Genomic DNA, 15013 nt, shown 5'->3' with positions numbered 1-15013 from the left:
TCTTGTGTGTGCAGGGCATGATGATTGCCTGGGAGGTCACAGCGGGAAGGATAATGACAGAGAGGAATCATCTTAAAGACGAGGGTGCCAGCTCCAACTGAACTCTGGTCTCAGCACTGTGGATTTACACAGTGCTCCCCACCCCAGTGCCATTGCCAGGCAGCTCCGACCTACAAGGTTAGGAGGCTGAAGCCCAGAAAGGCTCGCTTCCCAGCTCAGGTCTCTCCAGATGTGCATGATAGAGCTGGGGCTTAAACCCAAGTCCAGGATCTGTACTCTGAGCTGCGCAGCCTGAGCCTCTGTGTTTAGCGAACAGAGACAGAAACAGAACGAGAAGCAGATTGTCTGCACAGGGTCAAAGAGTGGCTGGCCCAAGTCCCAGGGTTGCCCCAGCAGGTCCTGTGCATGGTGGCCTGTGTGTACCATGGAGGACAGATGGGGCAGGATGTATTTTGCCAGGTGTTTCAGAACAGTGGATGAAAAAGGATGTGCTTCCTCTAGGCAGTGGGGAGGAGGGAGGGGCTAGTAGACTCCCCTTCTTTGGGATGGTGGGGACTGCAGGGTGCTGGCCAGCCTGGGCTGCATACTGGAGTGACTGTCCAGCTGGAGTCCTAGAAGTTGCTAGGGGAACACCTTGCCCCAGTGTGACCCTGGCTACCTTTCTGTGAGGAATCCCCCTGGGGACCTGGCTGGTCCGATCGCTAATGTGATGTGTGAGCTGATCACAGAGTGAGCATGAACCTGTCACCTGTTCCTACGGAGCAGGGACACTGGCCATGGTGTTCAGCATCTGTTGTCCCTTGGTATGTGTGATATGGTATGAGGGAAGCTGTGTTTGCACAACCTGGCTTTCTTCTCTTGGGAATGTCGGGTGCAGATTTCCAGGGGCTGGGAGCACTAGGGCACAGGGTGTGTGGGGCAGCTGAGTGTGTGGATTGGGGGAGGGCTGTTTGCTCCAGCGCTGGGTGTCTCTGGCTGATAACATGGCAGGTCAGCGCTCCCTGAGTACACAGACACTTGCCAGGAAGCCACCTCAACACCTCCCTGTCACGAGGTGGGCAGCACACTACAGGGTGGGAACAAAGATGAGTGAGCTCAGCTCCAAGTCCCTCACATTCACAGCTCATGGTCAAGGGGTGGAGGGGGGGACGCTCATAATTAGGGCCATCAGGAGCAGAGATGGGAGAAGCTGGGGTGGTCTCACAGAGGTGACTTCAGCTGAGCCACAAGCACAGGAGATGGCTACAGGTGAAGCCCAGCCTGCGGGGCAGCCAGGATACTATTGGCCAGTGTCCTGGTTTCCCACAGATGCTGGGATTTGGTGGCAGCCTCTAACATCCCCTGAGCTGCTGACAAACTCTGGCCAGGGTGTCAAACAAGGTGCCCATGTATGCTGTGGTGGCTGCCTCTGTCCCCACCGTCTCTTGGGTGGGCCTCAGACCCTGTGCCACCCCTGCAGATGGGCCTAGCTTGGCAGGACCTAGCCTTGGCCCCAAAGGCTAGGTGGAACAGGTGAGGACATGTGATCCTGTTCTTTCTCCCTCTCTGCAGCAGGCTCCATGCCAAGTCCCGTGTGTCCCCATTTGCCATCAGTCGGGAACATTGGAGCTTACTGTCCCCACCCCTCCTCTTCCGCTCCTTAGAGCTGGCTCAGCCACTGGCATACTGCAAGCTGACTAAATTGCCCTCAATTCTGGGTCAGGGTAGAACAGTCAGTGACACCCAGGCCACCATTTCCATCCCTACATGCCTGGACATGTCCCTGTCACTCTGAGGACACAGGCTGAATTCTTCCAGGTGGTTCCATGAGATGCCAGGCGCCATGAGAGGGGAGGGGAAAGTCACGTCAAAGAAATAGTTTGGCCCCGCCGTTCTTCCCAGCTGTCTACACCTGTCCTCATTCTGAAGTGACTTCCAGATCACCAAGCCACTCAGGAGCACCCTGCTCCTGCGCTAAGTGTTCACAGTCTGTGGGGCAGGGACCTTCTCAACCCGTCTCACCAGTGACAAAGCTGAGCTGTGGGGGAGAGGAGCAATCACTTGAGGTCATTGGGAAGTAAGCTGTGGAGTGGGGTCAACACTTAGTATCAGGCTCTAGAGTCCAGCCACTGTCCCCAGACCCAGAGGGCACATGGAGCTGGCAGGGGACAGAGGCAGCACAAGACACATTCTGGGAAGGTGGCAGAGAGGCCCTCCTGCTGGAGAGGCTCTGCAGCCCAGGGAGGACGGGGAGCTGGGGGGGGCGAAGCGAGCTGTGCTCAACTTGTCCTTAGCCGGAGGAGCACTGGGGTTGGGAGATGTGGGTGCCCGGCCGGAGCGGACCGCCGGGAGGAGGGGATGCCTGGCCGCCGCCGCCCAGCAGCAGCAGCAGCAGCCGCAGCAGGAGGAGGAGGGCAGGCAGGGCCGCCGGCCGCAGGGGCTGTGCGCGGGTAGCCCCGAGCTGTGGAGCAGGGGAGTCTGACGCCTCTTTTCCCTCCACTCTCTTGGTCTCTTTCAGTTGGAGGAGGACAGACTCTCGGGGCACTCCCTCCCGCGGTACAGCCCCCTGCGACGACTGGCGTCCTCCGTGTTCTCCTCCTCCACGCTGGAGACAGAGCATTACCCTCACCCCGGCGGCTCGGCGGGCTCCTCCGGCTCCCTCATTCAGCGCAGCCGCTCGGCCGAGAGCAGCCCCGTGCGGGCGCCGCACCGGCGCCACGCGCCCCTGGCCGCCAGCAACCACAGACTCGTGCCCTCGGTGCTCCGCATCTCGCGGTCGCAGCTGCAGCAGGTGTGGGCCCGCTTCACCCACAAGACCTAGGCGGGCCCCCCATGCAGGGGACAGGTGGGGGGGCGGGAGCAGCAGACACCATGGTTCTGCCCCAGGACGCAATAATCACCCACACATCACCCCGTGCAATATGGCCCTTTCCCGAACACTGGCCCAAGGTACTGTAATCTTCTGCCCCTCACCCCCAGTCTCCATCCCAGCCCCGTCGTCAATTGGTTTCCCTTCGCTTGGTGCCAGCCACATGGTGCAAGCAGTGGTGTGGTTGGCAGTGCAGTTTTGAGAATGGCATAGGGGCACGGGGCTGGAGGCGCTAGTGGGTCCCGAGTCTCCTAGAAGCCCGGGCATTGGGGAGGAGACCAGGTGTGCTAGGCTGGGCTGGCAGGCTTAGGACTTGTGCGGTACATCTAGGATCTCTTGGCATGGCTGGGTCTGTGCCCCCGAAAGGCTGGTGGGAGAACCAGACCCTCTCAGTGGGCTACAAGGGTCCTGGGCCGGGTGTACCATGCATATGCCTTGTGAATGGACTAATAGGACAGCCAGCCCCGTGTGATAGGCTGTGGGGAGTGGGCAGCCCCGTGTTCCAGCAAGCCTTTCCATGCCATCACCGTGGAGGCCTGAGCCCCTCCTCCCACAGGCTATGCCAGAGGCCCAGGGGGCCCACCATGCCAGTTGCCCCTCCCCAAGACGGCTGTGCTGTCACTCACCGCTAGCATCAGTTGCCCTTGCTTTCCCAGAGCCAAGGACAGAGGATGGGAGGGGGGACCTGTGGTCTTCCCCGAAAGCTGGCTGGACCTCAGCAGCAAGGGCACCCAGTGTAGACATGGGGTAGAGAGGGAGATTGTGAGAATGGGCGTGACTGTTGAGATCTGTGAGCACAGTGGCAACAAGAGCCAATCCTTTGCCCCTCTCGGAGGGGACCTCCTCATGAAGGTGCTCAGCCAGGCCGGTTGGCCCCAGGGGCAGCAGTGAAGACAAAGCCGAAGGCAGGCAGGGCAGGTGGGACCTGAGATGGCTGGGGTTGCAATGCCTGGCTGCTCTGGTCCTCCCTGCCCCTTTCTCAGCCCCCAACCTGTCACTGCAGGGACCCCAAGTTTCCCATTTTTCATTCCTGCTCATGCCACCAGCAGCTCTGTTCTCTGGGGAGCAGAGTGGTGGTGGAGGAGCAGTGGTGGCAGAAAGGGTGGTGCCTGTCAGAGAGGGAAAGAGGCCGAGGACAGGCATAGCATGTGTCGCAGTGAGATCATGCGTGTGTGGGTAGTGGTGTGCATGCATGTAGGCCGTGAATGCTCATGCATGTGGCGGGGGCGCCATGGACAGATGCTCAGGCTGGGCGTGACACCGTTCTGGGGAGTGCCATTTACGTAGACTCTGAAGTGACTGGCCCTCATTGAGGTTGTGTGGTGCTTTGGTCCTGTGTGCGTGCGTGTGCATGTGTGTGCGTGTACACAGGTGTATGTCTGGAAGCCAGGAAGATGCCTGTGGCATCCACCATAGTTTCCTCTGTACCCACTCACCCTGGCTCCTCGCTGCACCTTCTCCCTCTGACCTCCATGTCCTCCAGTTCCCCAAACTCAGTCCATCCACTCTCAGATGTCTCCTGCCCCAGCCTGGGATGGTGGGTGGTGGGGGAGCCAAGCCGTCCCCATAGATGGTCATACTGTGAGGTGACTCACAGGTTCAGCCCCATGAGCTACTCCCATAGCCATTTATTTCTCCAAAATCTCTCTTTTTTTCAATGCCAGAGTCGGGTCTCACTCCTTGTGTCCCTCCCCACCTCCACCCTGGATGCTCCTCCCCCAAACCCCCATTCTGATGCCCTCCAGACCATTTCCAGTGACCCTCTGCCCAGGTAGATGGGAGGAGAGGGGTCAGAGTAGATTCTGAAGAACAGAAAACAAAAAGCACAAGGTGAGGGGGTGGGCACCGACAGTGTTCCACTCCCCTCCTTCTGGCACTGCCCCTCTCTGCCCAGCACCGTCTGGCCCTCTTCCTGTCCCCCTGCATGGTGGCACAGGTGGTGAGGTGCAGGGCATGTTCTATTGTCCACTCCACAGGTCAGCAGCTAGCACTCTGTCACCCTGCTTCCCCTTCCTGAGGTTCCACCCCCACCTAGCAGAGCTGTGGCTCTGTGACCCTTGACCCAGACCTCGAGGTACTCTAAGGTCCCGAAGTGCCTTGTGACCTCTCAGAGAGGATGATGGCACCGGCTCCAGCCTCGTTCTCACCTCTGTCTCTTGTACCTGTCACTGTTGCCGCAACCTTGGGAATGTAGAGTCCTGCTCTGCGTTCCCAAGGTGACTGAATTTTTCACCCCACCCCCACCCCAAACTGACACCCATGGGAGAGCGTGTGTCCTTCGAGGCAAGGTCATCACTCAGGACATGTTGTTGCCTGGGGACATCCTCTGTGCATTCTCTGTCCTCTGTGGCGGAGGAGTGTTCGTAAGCCATAAATCTTGGAGCTAACCGGAAGTGAACTTGAGAATACTGTCTTCTCAGGGCAGCTTTGACCTTTGGAAACGGCTAAGATCACTGAAGCCACCTATGTTAAATCGAGGCCATGTGGTTTGGGTCTCTAGTGTCCAGGCCAGGTAGGGGTGCTGGGGGCTGTGTGACGTCAGGCTCTTTCTCTGCAGCGTTTCCCAGAGCAGGCCAGTGTCCTGAGGCATCACACCCAGCTTGGGGAAAGGGCACAGCCTCCCTCGGCTAGTTTTGCAGACCGACCGCACTCGGTTGTGCTTTGAAATTGGCGTTTCCATACTTTGTCCTGCCACCCTGCCTAGAGCAGGGTCTTGCATTTATTTATTTGTAATTTTATTTAACAGTCACTGGCACGCAGCGCTTTCCATGTGTCAAGTAGTGACTTGAGCACTTTACCACGTTAACACACGGGAGCCTCACGCCAGCCCGTGAGGCAGATCCAGTATTACTCCACTAACCGACTCAGCAGTAACTGCAGGCTCGTACCATGGCCTTGTCAAGTGTCCGGTGTGTGTGTTGCTTCACTTAGTCCTTTCTGGTTGGCACCTCCTCCTGCTCTGCAGGAAGAGAGGCGTTGGCCCCAGCCGTGCTTTCTTTCCTTCCTCAGTCCACTCCTCCATGGGATGGGGTCCAGGTATGAGTCTTCCCAAGCCCTGGATCCCATCTTCCCAAGACCTCTCGTCTCATCCCACACAAGCCCAAGCGTCCTGTGGCAGCCCTGGGGCCCAGCTGGGCTGACAGCGTGCTCTGAACTTGACCTGTGGTAGTGGTGGGGTCCCCAGGGTCAGGCTGACAATGAGAGCAGCTAATAGCATCACTGAGCACTGGCCAGGGGACTTCAGGCAGGTGTCACCAGCTTACATAGGAGCCAGCAATATCAGGAAATTGGCAGATTTGAGGGTGGTGGTAAACGGGTCCCTGCATTCCACCTGGCCACTATCCCAGCTAAACCAATTGTTGCTACTGTCTTCCAATTTTTACGTGAAATTTCCCAGTTTTTAATTGTTGTCATGTAATTCTCTCTCTCTCTCTCTCTCTCTCTCTCTCTCTCTCTCTCTCTCTCTCACACACACACACACACACACACACACACACAGTTTTTTAAAAAAGAAAAATTAGTGCAGGAGCCATGCGAAACCAGCTTCTGGAAACGGTGGTGCGTGCTATTTTTTGCCTCTGGAAGCTTAAGGACACCCCCTGTGTCCCCTGTCAGGACTCAGCCTTCTGGGGGGGGAGTGTACTTACCAGGGACCCGACCATGGTGAGCTTCCCAGAGGAGGCAGCTTAGGCTGGGGGGCTTCGCAGTGTGTGCCGTGTGTACCCGTCCTGTGGCTGTGCCTGTGTGTGTGAGGCCAGTGGGCTTGTTCATGGTGACTGCAGTGGGACCTCCTGTAGGACTAGGACTGTCCCCTGGTCTCATGGGAGAGGCTAGGGACTTGGTGACAGTGAAACACACTATTGCATTCTTATCAGTTCATACCCTCCGCCCAACATGAAGGCAGCTGGGGCCACAGCAATAACCACTCAATGTTCTCATCCCAGGGGATCCCCAACCCCCCATCTCCCTTTGCACTTCCAATTTTAGGGACAACAGACCCAGCCCTACCCCATGGTGTGCGTGGGGATGGTAGCCCCTCTGAGCCAGGCTAGCCTCGGCACCCTCTTTCTGTCTGTCCCTTCTGCCCTGTCTGTTCTTCCTTCAGGGGTGGGGCGGTGCTGCCTGCCCAGGGCCTGAGGGTGTGCGTTGTGTGCATGCAGGCGACCAGGCAGGGGCTACACTTCAGGAGGGTATGGCCTGGTTAAGGATGACATTGAATCCTCTGCCATCTTGGGTTGATTTGGTACTTGGGAGGAAAGTCTAGACCTCTAAGGAGGGCCTGAAGGCTACCCCTGTGCTACCCCAAACCCCATTTATATCTGGGGCACTCAGAAGTGAGGGGCAGGAGCCAGACACCCCCATAGTCTCACAGGGATGGGAAGGTCACATTGGATACCCCATCCCCAGAGGGCTGTGGGACTGTGCCCCCTGCCCCAAGGACTGTGGAACCCTTCCCAGGCTGGAATGTGTGCCATGGGGTCACCCTGATTCCCCTAATCTGCACATGTGGGTACACACACGCTCTGCAGCTACACACACTCTTGGCCCATTTGGGACAGCTGACTGCAGGGCCCAGAGCACAGAGTCCTAACTGTAATGCCCACCCCAAAGGACACCCCCCCTTGGCCATTGCACCATGAATGTACCCCATTTTTCTGACTGGCTGCTCTACCCCTGGGCCACCTGCTGCTATCCCCCCTTCCTGCTCAGTCCTATTTGCTTTTCTCCCTGCTGGGTCCCTCACCCTGGGCAGGGATGGGGGTGGGGGTGGAGAGGTGGGGGCACCCCTGAGTGCTTCCAGGGTTGGAGTGCAGGGGCCCATTGTCTCACCCCATCCCGGTTACCTCGATGTCCACAGGGCTGCCCCCTATCCTCATAATTGGCCTTGAAATTGGATGCCAAAGAGCCCAGAGTTGCGGGGAGCAAAGCTTAGAGTCCAGATCTCTCAGAGCTACCTGACCCCCCTTTTTGTCCACACCCAAGTCTGAGCCCTTGCCCCGTCCTATCCACCACTAAAAGCCCTGGGGGACCCCAAATGTGTCCCCACTTCCAGTGCTTCCCCCACACACCCCCAAAAAAATAAAACTCAGGGACCAACATCTGCTTCCTTTGCACTTGCTCTGTAACCCCTCCCCAGGCAGAAGGGCTTGGGGGCAGGGGTGGGCCCCAGGGCAACAGCGTTGGGCGAGGAGGGGGTCTGTGTTCCCTCCCCCCAGGGACAGGATGTCCTCTCCTGGCCCACATTGGGAAGGAGCGAGGGGGAAAGGGGTGTCGAGGGGACCCCCCCTCCCAGGGTCACTGTCCCGGCTGGCTTATTCCTGAGCCTGCCCCTGTCCATCCCAAGTCCTTTCCTGGGTGACCCCATTTTGTACTGCAATAACTGTATTATACGCTTGCACTACCCTGCCCCGGCCAGCCCGAGCATGCATGAGAAACTCAATACAGACAGGACGCTGATTTTTGTTTTCTCCCTCCTCTTTCTCTCCGGGGTGCGTCCTCCTTAGCGTACATAACAGCATTGGGGGGCCCCGGGCCGGTAGGAAAGCATGCATTGAGCCCCCCGCCCCTAGATGCGAGTACTGTACAAAAATCCAACACTTGAAACTGACACGCACACTCGCGGCGCCCACGGGGTGGGACATGGACACGCACCCACCACACACGGCCGCAGGGTGGGAAGGCGCCCGCCAGCAGCGGCGCTGTGCAAGGGATCTTGTGCCTTTTCAGTCCCTGTATGTTCCTGCAGACAATCCGGAGAGCTTGTGTACTACCAAATCCTGATTAAAGACGCCTTCCAGGAACCTATGCCTCCGCCTGCTTTCTTTCCCCCTCTTCCAGGTGGCCTGTGACCTGGGCTGGGGGTAGGGGCAGGGGCTAGGGTGGGTCCCCTTCCCAGTTGGACCTGAGTCACCCTTCCCTGCTGGCTGTTCCTTTCCAGACTCTGGTCTCTGGTCCTTGCTTTGCCAGGGAGGGCAGGGGAGGAGGTAGGGAGTCCGGGCTCTCTTGGAGTCAGGCTGTCAAGTTCAGCAGAAAGGCAGGACACAGAGATCTCTGCTGTGGAAGGCCTGGGATCACTGGCTGTTCCTGCCCATCTCTTGTCTGTGCAGGGGTTGCAGGGCCTGGGGACTGGAGTGACAGAGTCAGGTAGAAGGAACACCGAGGCCCTGGAAGGAGTGAGATGCTCAGATGGTCGCAGGGACTTGTAGATTGCAAAGGGGCTGTCCTTTTGAGTTCTCCACTCTGTCCTCAGCTGGCTTCGAAAGAAAGTACCTGCCATCCCCTCTGGGCCCAAAGCAACGTGGGGACAGGAGGGCCAGTTGTATTGTATAACCAGCGTGCGTGCACACACACACACACACACACACACACACACACACACACAGAGCCAGGATAGATTGAGTAGATTGAGACCCCAATCGGTCAGTGGAGCATGTGACATCTGTGTAGATCCACAACACGCAAGTGACCACATTCCTACCTTCTCTTCCCTGGCCAGGGTACCTGCAGGGCTGGGTGGCAGGCAAAGTGGAAGGAGGGCTCCCAGGGTGGCAGAAAAGTGCTGACAGGGAGCAAGTGTGGGCAAGGGGGACTCTGGGAAGGTGACAGTGGTGGTCCACATCTTCTCTCCCTGCAGCCTGGGGAGTGGGTATTGAGAGGTTGGGTAGCTCCCCAAGTCCTGCTCCCACCATGGGGGAGAGGAGGGGACTGAAGCCCCCCCAGGCCCCTTTCACATTGGGAGTTTGGGCTAGAGTGAGTTCGGGGTCTTGAACTGACCTGGTTGTCACTCTTCCTGATTTTCATGGAAACCAGGGTCAGTGCTTGACCCTCCAGGTCTCGTGTGCCCATGTGATTTTAGGACTGGGGAGACTCCAGTTGTCATTCCTCCTGTCTGATGTGGAGGAGCTGAGATGGAAGGCAAGTTCCTTCTGTGCTTGGCCAACATGGGAAACATGCGGGGGTCCCCCTCCTCTGGGTGGGGGCTTTCCAGAGAGACCCAGGGCCCAGACTGATGGCAGGGGAAAGGGTATTTCTAAGAGAAATGTCCTAGATGTCTGAAACAAAGAGTGATGTAGTGTCAGAGGACACCTGTGCTGGGCAGGCCAGGGAAGAAGATTGTGATCAGAGAGCTGCATCTGCCTGCCTGGCCCTGGCTTTCATTCCTGTCACCTCCCCTAAGGCCCCAGCTCAGCCAGGAGCTCACAGCAGCCGCCCCTGCTGCTGCTTGCTCTGGCCCTGGCATTGGTACCTGCACTTGGCAAAGGTGGCGGGCGCAGTTAGTTATTAATGTTTGCTAAATGAGTGAATGGGTGACTGAGAAGGAATGAATGGTGTGGGACAAGAAAACAGTTGTTGGGCCTTGTAGCCTGTGCGTGGTCGGTCTTGCACCTCTATCAGATTCTTGCAAAGATGGGTGATGGGGAAGGTGGTGGCAGCCAGGAGGGGGTGCTAGCCTCAGCAGGCACTTGGCTCTAGAGATTCCTGCCTCAGCCTCCTCTAGTCTCTGTGCTGTGACCTGAAGCCTCAGCCAGTGGCTGTGAACCCCTTTTCCAATTCCACCTCCATAGACCCCAGCTTTCTGAGGTGGAGAGGATGCAGTGATCCCCAAGGCAGGGTAAGCGGAGCTGGGGTAGCAGGTGGGGTGGCAGGGCGCTCTCCACAGACCCTTTGCTTATAATACCTCACATAGAGTCCAGGGCTGTGGGAGTGTGCCGTTGCCTTCCATTTCCTCCCTGGATGTAGAGATGACAGGCTCCCACAAGGGGGCTGTTCCTGCCTCGTTCAACACTGGCCCTCAGAACCTGGGCCCCTAGCAGGGGATGGCAGATGTTCAAGGGCCACTCAAATGCATGCATGCATGAATGAATGATTGGAAAAACCCTCCAGGAGCCTGTTACAGAAGCAAGAACTGGAGTGTAGGAAAACAGTAGAAAGAAAAAAGTCATGAAATTGACTTGGGAGGTGAACAGAAAGGTGGTAGGTCGATTGTAGGGGGAAGAATAGGAATTTATCAGGGAACAGAGAATGTGGTGGGGATCCCCAGGCAGAGCAGAGATGCTGAATGCACCTGATAGGTGCTGGCAGCCTCAGAATAGCTGGGACCCAGGGCAGAAGGTGGGAGCTGTGGCAGTGGGGCCTGTTATGGGCTGATCTGGCATGGGAGTCCCCTCCTGAGGACCCTGGGGACCCAGACTCAGGTCTGGGCTATAGGAATGTCACTGGGGCAGTGGTGAGAAGGACGGAGAAAGCAAGCTGGCAGCTGGGGATACCAGGCAGGACAAAGTTGTGCTGTCAGCCTGAGGGCATAGAGACAGAGATGGCAAAACAGGGCCGTGGCTGGGTGACGTGGTGTTAGAGCCGTCAGAACATCCTGGGGCTTCAGATCTTCGTGGGCTGTGTTTGCTAGTTCAGGAGGACAGAGACACAGTTGTCCAGCAAGGCTAAGAAGCAGTGGACATAGTGCCGTCAGCCCAAGCGACAAAGCCGGGTTGGTCTGCCTTGCCAGAGGCCCAGTGCATGGTGGGTGCTGAGCAATGTTTGGGGATTGGATAGCACAGAGCAGCCTAGGGACCAAGACAGTGATGGAGACACCTGTCCTGACAAGGTGGGCAGGCTTGGCTCGCTCAGAAGGAAGAGTGTGACAGGAGTCTAAAAAAACCCAAGAAGCATGAGATCTCAGGAAGAAAGTCTGCGTTCCAGTCCCCCTCGAGGGCCCCAGCCAGGGAAACAGGGAAGAGGGCTGGTATGCCAGGGGCCCAGGGGTAACTTTTGGGTGCCAGAAGATAACCCTAAATTCACCTGGGTACCACACAGTCCTGGTGGTCCCCCACAGCCAGCTGTCTGGCCACAGAGAGGTGAGCCCACCTCAGGAGGGACACAGACCTCGCTGCTCTACTCTGGGCTGGCTGTTCTCACATCTTTCTAGGGAAGGTTGGCCTAAACAGTGGCTGTGGTGCCTTCTGCCTTTCATTTGCTACTGATGCTCTGGGGTGCCACATGGGCATGGGGAGTGAGGCAGAACAAGGTCATAGACAGGGCAGGAGACAGGGTCAGGGCTGGGGACCTCAGGGGACCTGGAACGGGGACTTGGTCATTCTTCAGAGATTTACCAGGGACCATTCTAGGCTGGGGACAACAGTGTGTGAAGGCAACCATTTGGGCCTGGGAGGGGGTGACCTCAGCAGGTCCCTGTGTGTGCCCCCTGCAGGTGTTCTCGGTGGCGCCCCCATTCGAGGTGAACGGCCTCTCTCGAGCTGTGCCTCTGAGCCTGCCCTACCAGGACTTCAAGAGAGATCTCTCTGATTACCGGGAGTGCGCGCGGCTGCTGCACAGGGTCCGGAGGGTGGGCTTCTCGCACACGCTGCTCGCTGCTCCCCTGGGCCCACCGGCCGCTGTCCAGCCTCAGGCTAATGGGAATGAGGAAGAGGCGAAGGAGGAAGAAGAACAGGAGGAGGAGGAGGACGAGGAGGAAGAAGAGGAGGAAGAGGAGGAGGAAGAGGAGGACGAGGAAGAGGAGGGTGATGAGGAGGAGGAGGAAGAGGAGGAGGAGGAGGAAGCAGCGGCCTTGGGGGAGGTGCTGGGAGTGCACAGCGGCTCCAGCAGTGAGGACAGTGACAGGAGCACCGACCGAAGCCAGGAGGGCGCCCCGTCCACGCTGCTGGCTGATGATCAGAAGGAGTCCAGGGGACGGGCCTCCATGGCTGACGGTGACCTGGAGCCTGAGGAGGGCTCCAAAACGCTGGTGCTGGTCTCCCCTGGCGACATGAAGAAGTCGCCTGTTACTGCCGAATTGGCACCTGACCCTGACCTGGGCACCCTGGCTGCCCTCACACCTCAGCACGAGCGGCCCCAGCCTACTGGCAGCCAGCTGGATGTGTCAGAGCCAGGCACGCTGTCCTCTGTCCTCAAGTCTGAGCCCAAGCCCACCGGGCCTGGGGTAGGGCCCGGGGTTGGGGCAGTGACCACAGGGGCTGGAGGTGTGGCAGTCACCTCCTCGCCCTTTACCAAAGTTGAGAGGACCTTTGTGCACATTGCTGAGAAGTCTCACCTCAACATCATGTCTTCCGGAGGACAAGCCTCGAGGCCTGAGGAGCTGTGTCTAGAGGTGCCCTCAGATGGGGGCACCACAGGAGAGGGGGCCCGGGGGTTCCTGGAGAATGGCACAGCCCTACTGGGGCTGGAAGGGGCCAGGGTGGAGAGCTGTGCCCTGGCCAGGGTCCCTGGGGATACCCCTTTGGAGGTGGCTACAGACTCACTGCCCAACGGCCCAGTCTTGGCCGATGGGCCAGCCCCAGAGTCCCTGGAGCCAGGCCCTGACAAAGTAGTCACTGTCTCCCCAAGCTGCCACCCCAGGCCAGGTCCTCGGCCCCGGAGTCGCATCCCTGTTCTGTTGTCAGAGGAGGACACAGGCTCAGAGCCCTCGGGCTCTCTATCAGCCAAAGAGCGCTGGAGTAAGAGGGCCCGGCCGCAGCAGGACCTGGCTCGGCTGGTGATGGAAAAGAGGCAGGGTCGCCTGCTCCTGCGGCTGGCCTCGGGTGCCTCGTCATCCTCTAGCGAGGAGCAGCGTCGGGCCTCGGAGACGCTCTCAGGCACAGGCTCAGAGGAAGACACACCAGCCTCTGAGCCTGCCGCCACCGCCTTGCCAAGGAAGGCTGGGCAGGCAGCTGTCACCCGCAGCCGGATTCCTCGCCCCATCAGTACCCTCGTGCCCACGCCCACCACTACCCAGCAGCTTCCAGGCGGACCCCTTGGCACAGCCCCTGCACCTGACACCACCGTCACCAGCAGGTGAGAAGCCCTTCCAGCTCCAGGGTGGGCAGAGGGTGACTGCAAAAGGCCTCTCCAAGTGGGGACTCCCAGAGCCAGGCTCAGGGCCTGGGACAATTTGGGAGGGACCCTTGGCCATCCTCCCATCTGCCACTTGCCAGCTGCTATTGACTTAAGTGTAGCCCTGTCTCTGGGTCCAGGGCAACCTGGCAGAAAAGGTTCCAGGGAGGCCAGGATTGGGAAAGGTTGATGGGTTATCAGTAGGGTTCACAGTATCCAGGGTGATGTGGGGCGCTTGAAGCGAAAGGATAAAACCCAGAGCTTGCATGAATAGGAAAGCACATTATTTCATATTCATCCAACCAGTGCGGCTGGGGGGTTGCTCAGGGGTTCAGCACTTGCCTAGCATGTGGTGGGGTCTGAGTGCCATCACTAGCACAGAGAAATGACACCACACACACACACACACACACACACACACACACACGTATGCACATGCACCCCCCATGCACATTATAGATTCCAGTGCAAGATCTATGAGGATTTTAAAGATAAAACAGGGTCCCCCAAGATAGCTCTTTGGGCTGCAGCCTGGATGTGCCTGGCATTTAAGGTCACACCTTGGAAGGCCAGGCCTCAGTTTACCCACTCCAGCTCTGAGGATGCATGACTGAGGGACTCAGAAGTATTCTGACACTGTTTCTCCTTTTTTGTTTCTCGACCCTCTTTTCTCTTGCCTGTTCCTTCTCTGCCTCTCAAGCAGGCTCCAGCTGCAGAAGTCCCCTGGATTGGCCACTGTTGCTGACCCCCGCCCCAGGCAGCCCCCCAGCCGCAGTGCTGGCCCAGGGAAAACTCCAACCACCAGGGCCCCTGCACCCCGCAGCCCTGGGCTCCCCGCCTCCACCGCACGCCACCCCAGCGTGTCCCCCCGGAGCCAGTCCCTGTCCCGCAAAGAAAGCTCATCCCCCTCCCACCAGGCCCGGCCTGGGATGCCCCCAACTCGGAGTGTCCTTCAGGTCCGAGCACAACCTGAGAGTGGTACCCCCTCTCCAGGAGGCCCCAAGAAAGGACCCAGAGGGAAACTCCAGACTCAGCGTGCAGCAACCAAAGGCCGGGCGGGGGTTTCGGAGGGCCAGGCAGGGACCAGATAATGATGCTCGCGGCTCTCTGTGGCCCCCCCACCCTTGTCTGGTCCCCTACCTGCAACCGGCCACCCTGGAACGCACCCCGCACAGCCTTATGCGCCCCATGCGCGCACATGCCTGCATCCACCAGGACCGTGCGGGAGGGCCGAGCAGGGCCCTGTCCTGCCTCTCTTCACACCTCCCTGACCTGGCTCCTCTGCCCCCTGGAAGGCTCAGCCAGTTTTCTCCAGAACTCCACTTTTGAGGACACCCTGTG

At 58.6% G+C, this 15013-nt stretch overlaps 1 protein-coding gene across 1 annotated transcript in view; it reads left to right on the top strand.

Annotated features, from left to right (window-relative positions):
* Positions 1-14763, top strand: part of Ttbk1 (tau tubulin kinase 1) — a 29756-nt gene extending 14993 nt beyond the window's left edge. Inside the window, exons 13-14 of the mRNA XM_004624414.1 lie at positions 12054-13633; positions 14376-14763. Of these exons, the coding sequence (XP_004624471.1) occupies positions 12054-13633; positions 14376-14763 (1968 nt within the window). The remainder of the gene's footprint in view (positions 1-12053; positions 13634-14375) is intronic.
* Positions 14764-15013: the final 250 nt, after the last annotated feature.

This window comes from Octodon degus, unplaced genomic scaffold (assembly GCF_000260255.1).
Source record: "Octodon degus isolate 3935 unplaced genomic scaffold, OctDeg1.0 scaffold00005, whole genome shotgun sequence".
NCBI classification, from domain to species: Eukaryota; Metazoa; Chordata; class Mammalia; order Rodentia; family Octodontidae; genus Octodon; species Octodon degus.
This window is presented reverse-complemented; position numbering and strand designations above follow the sequence as displayed.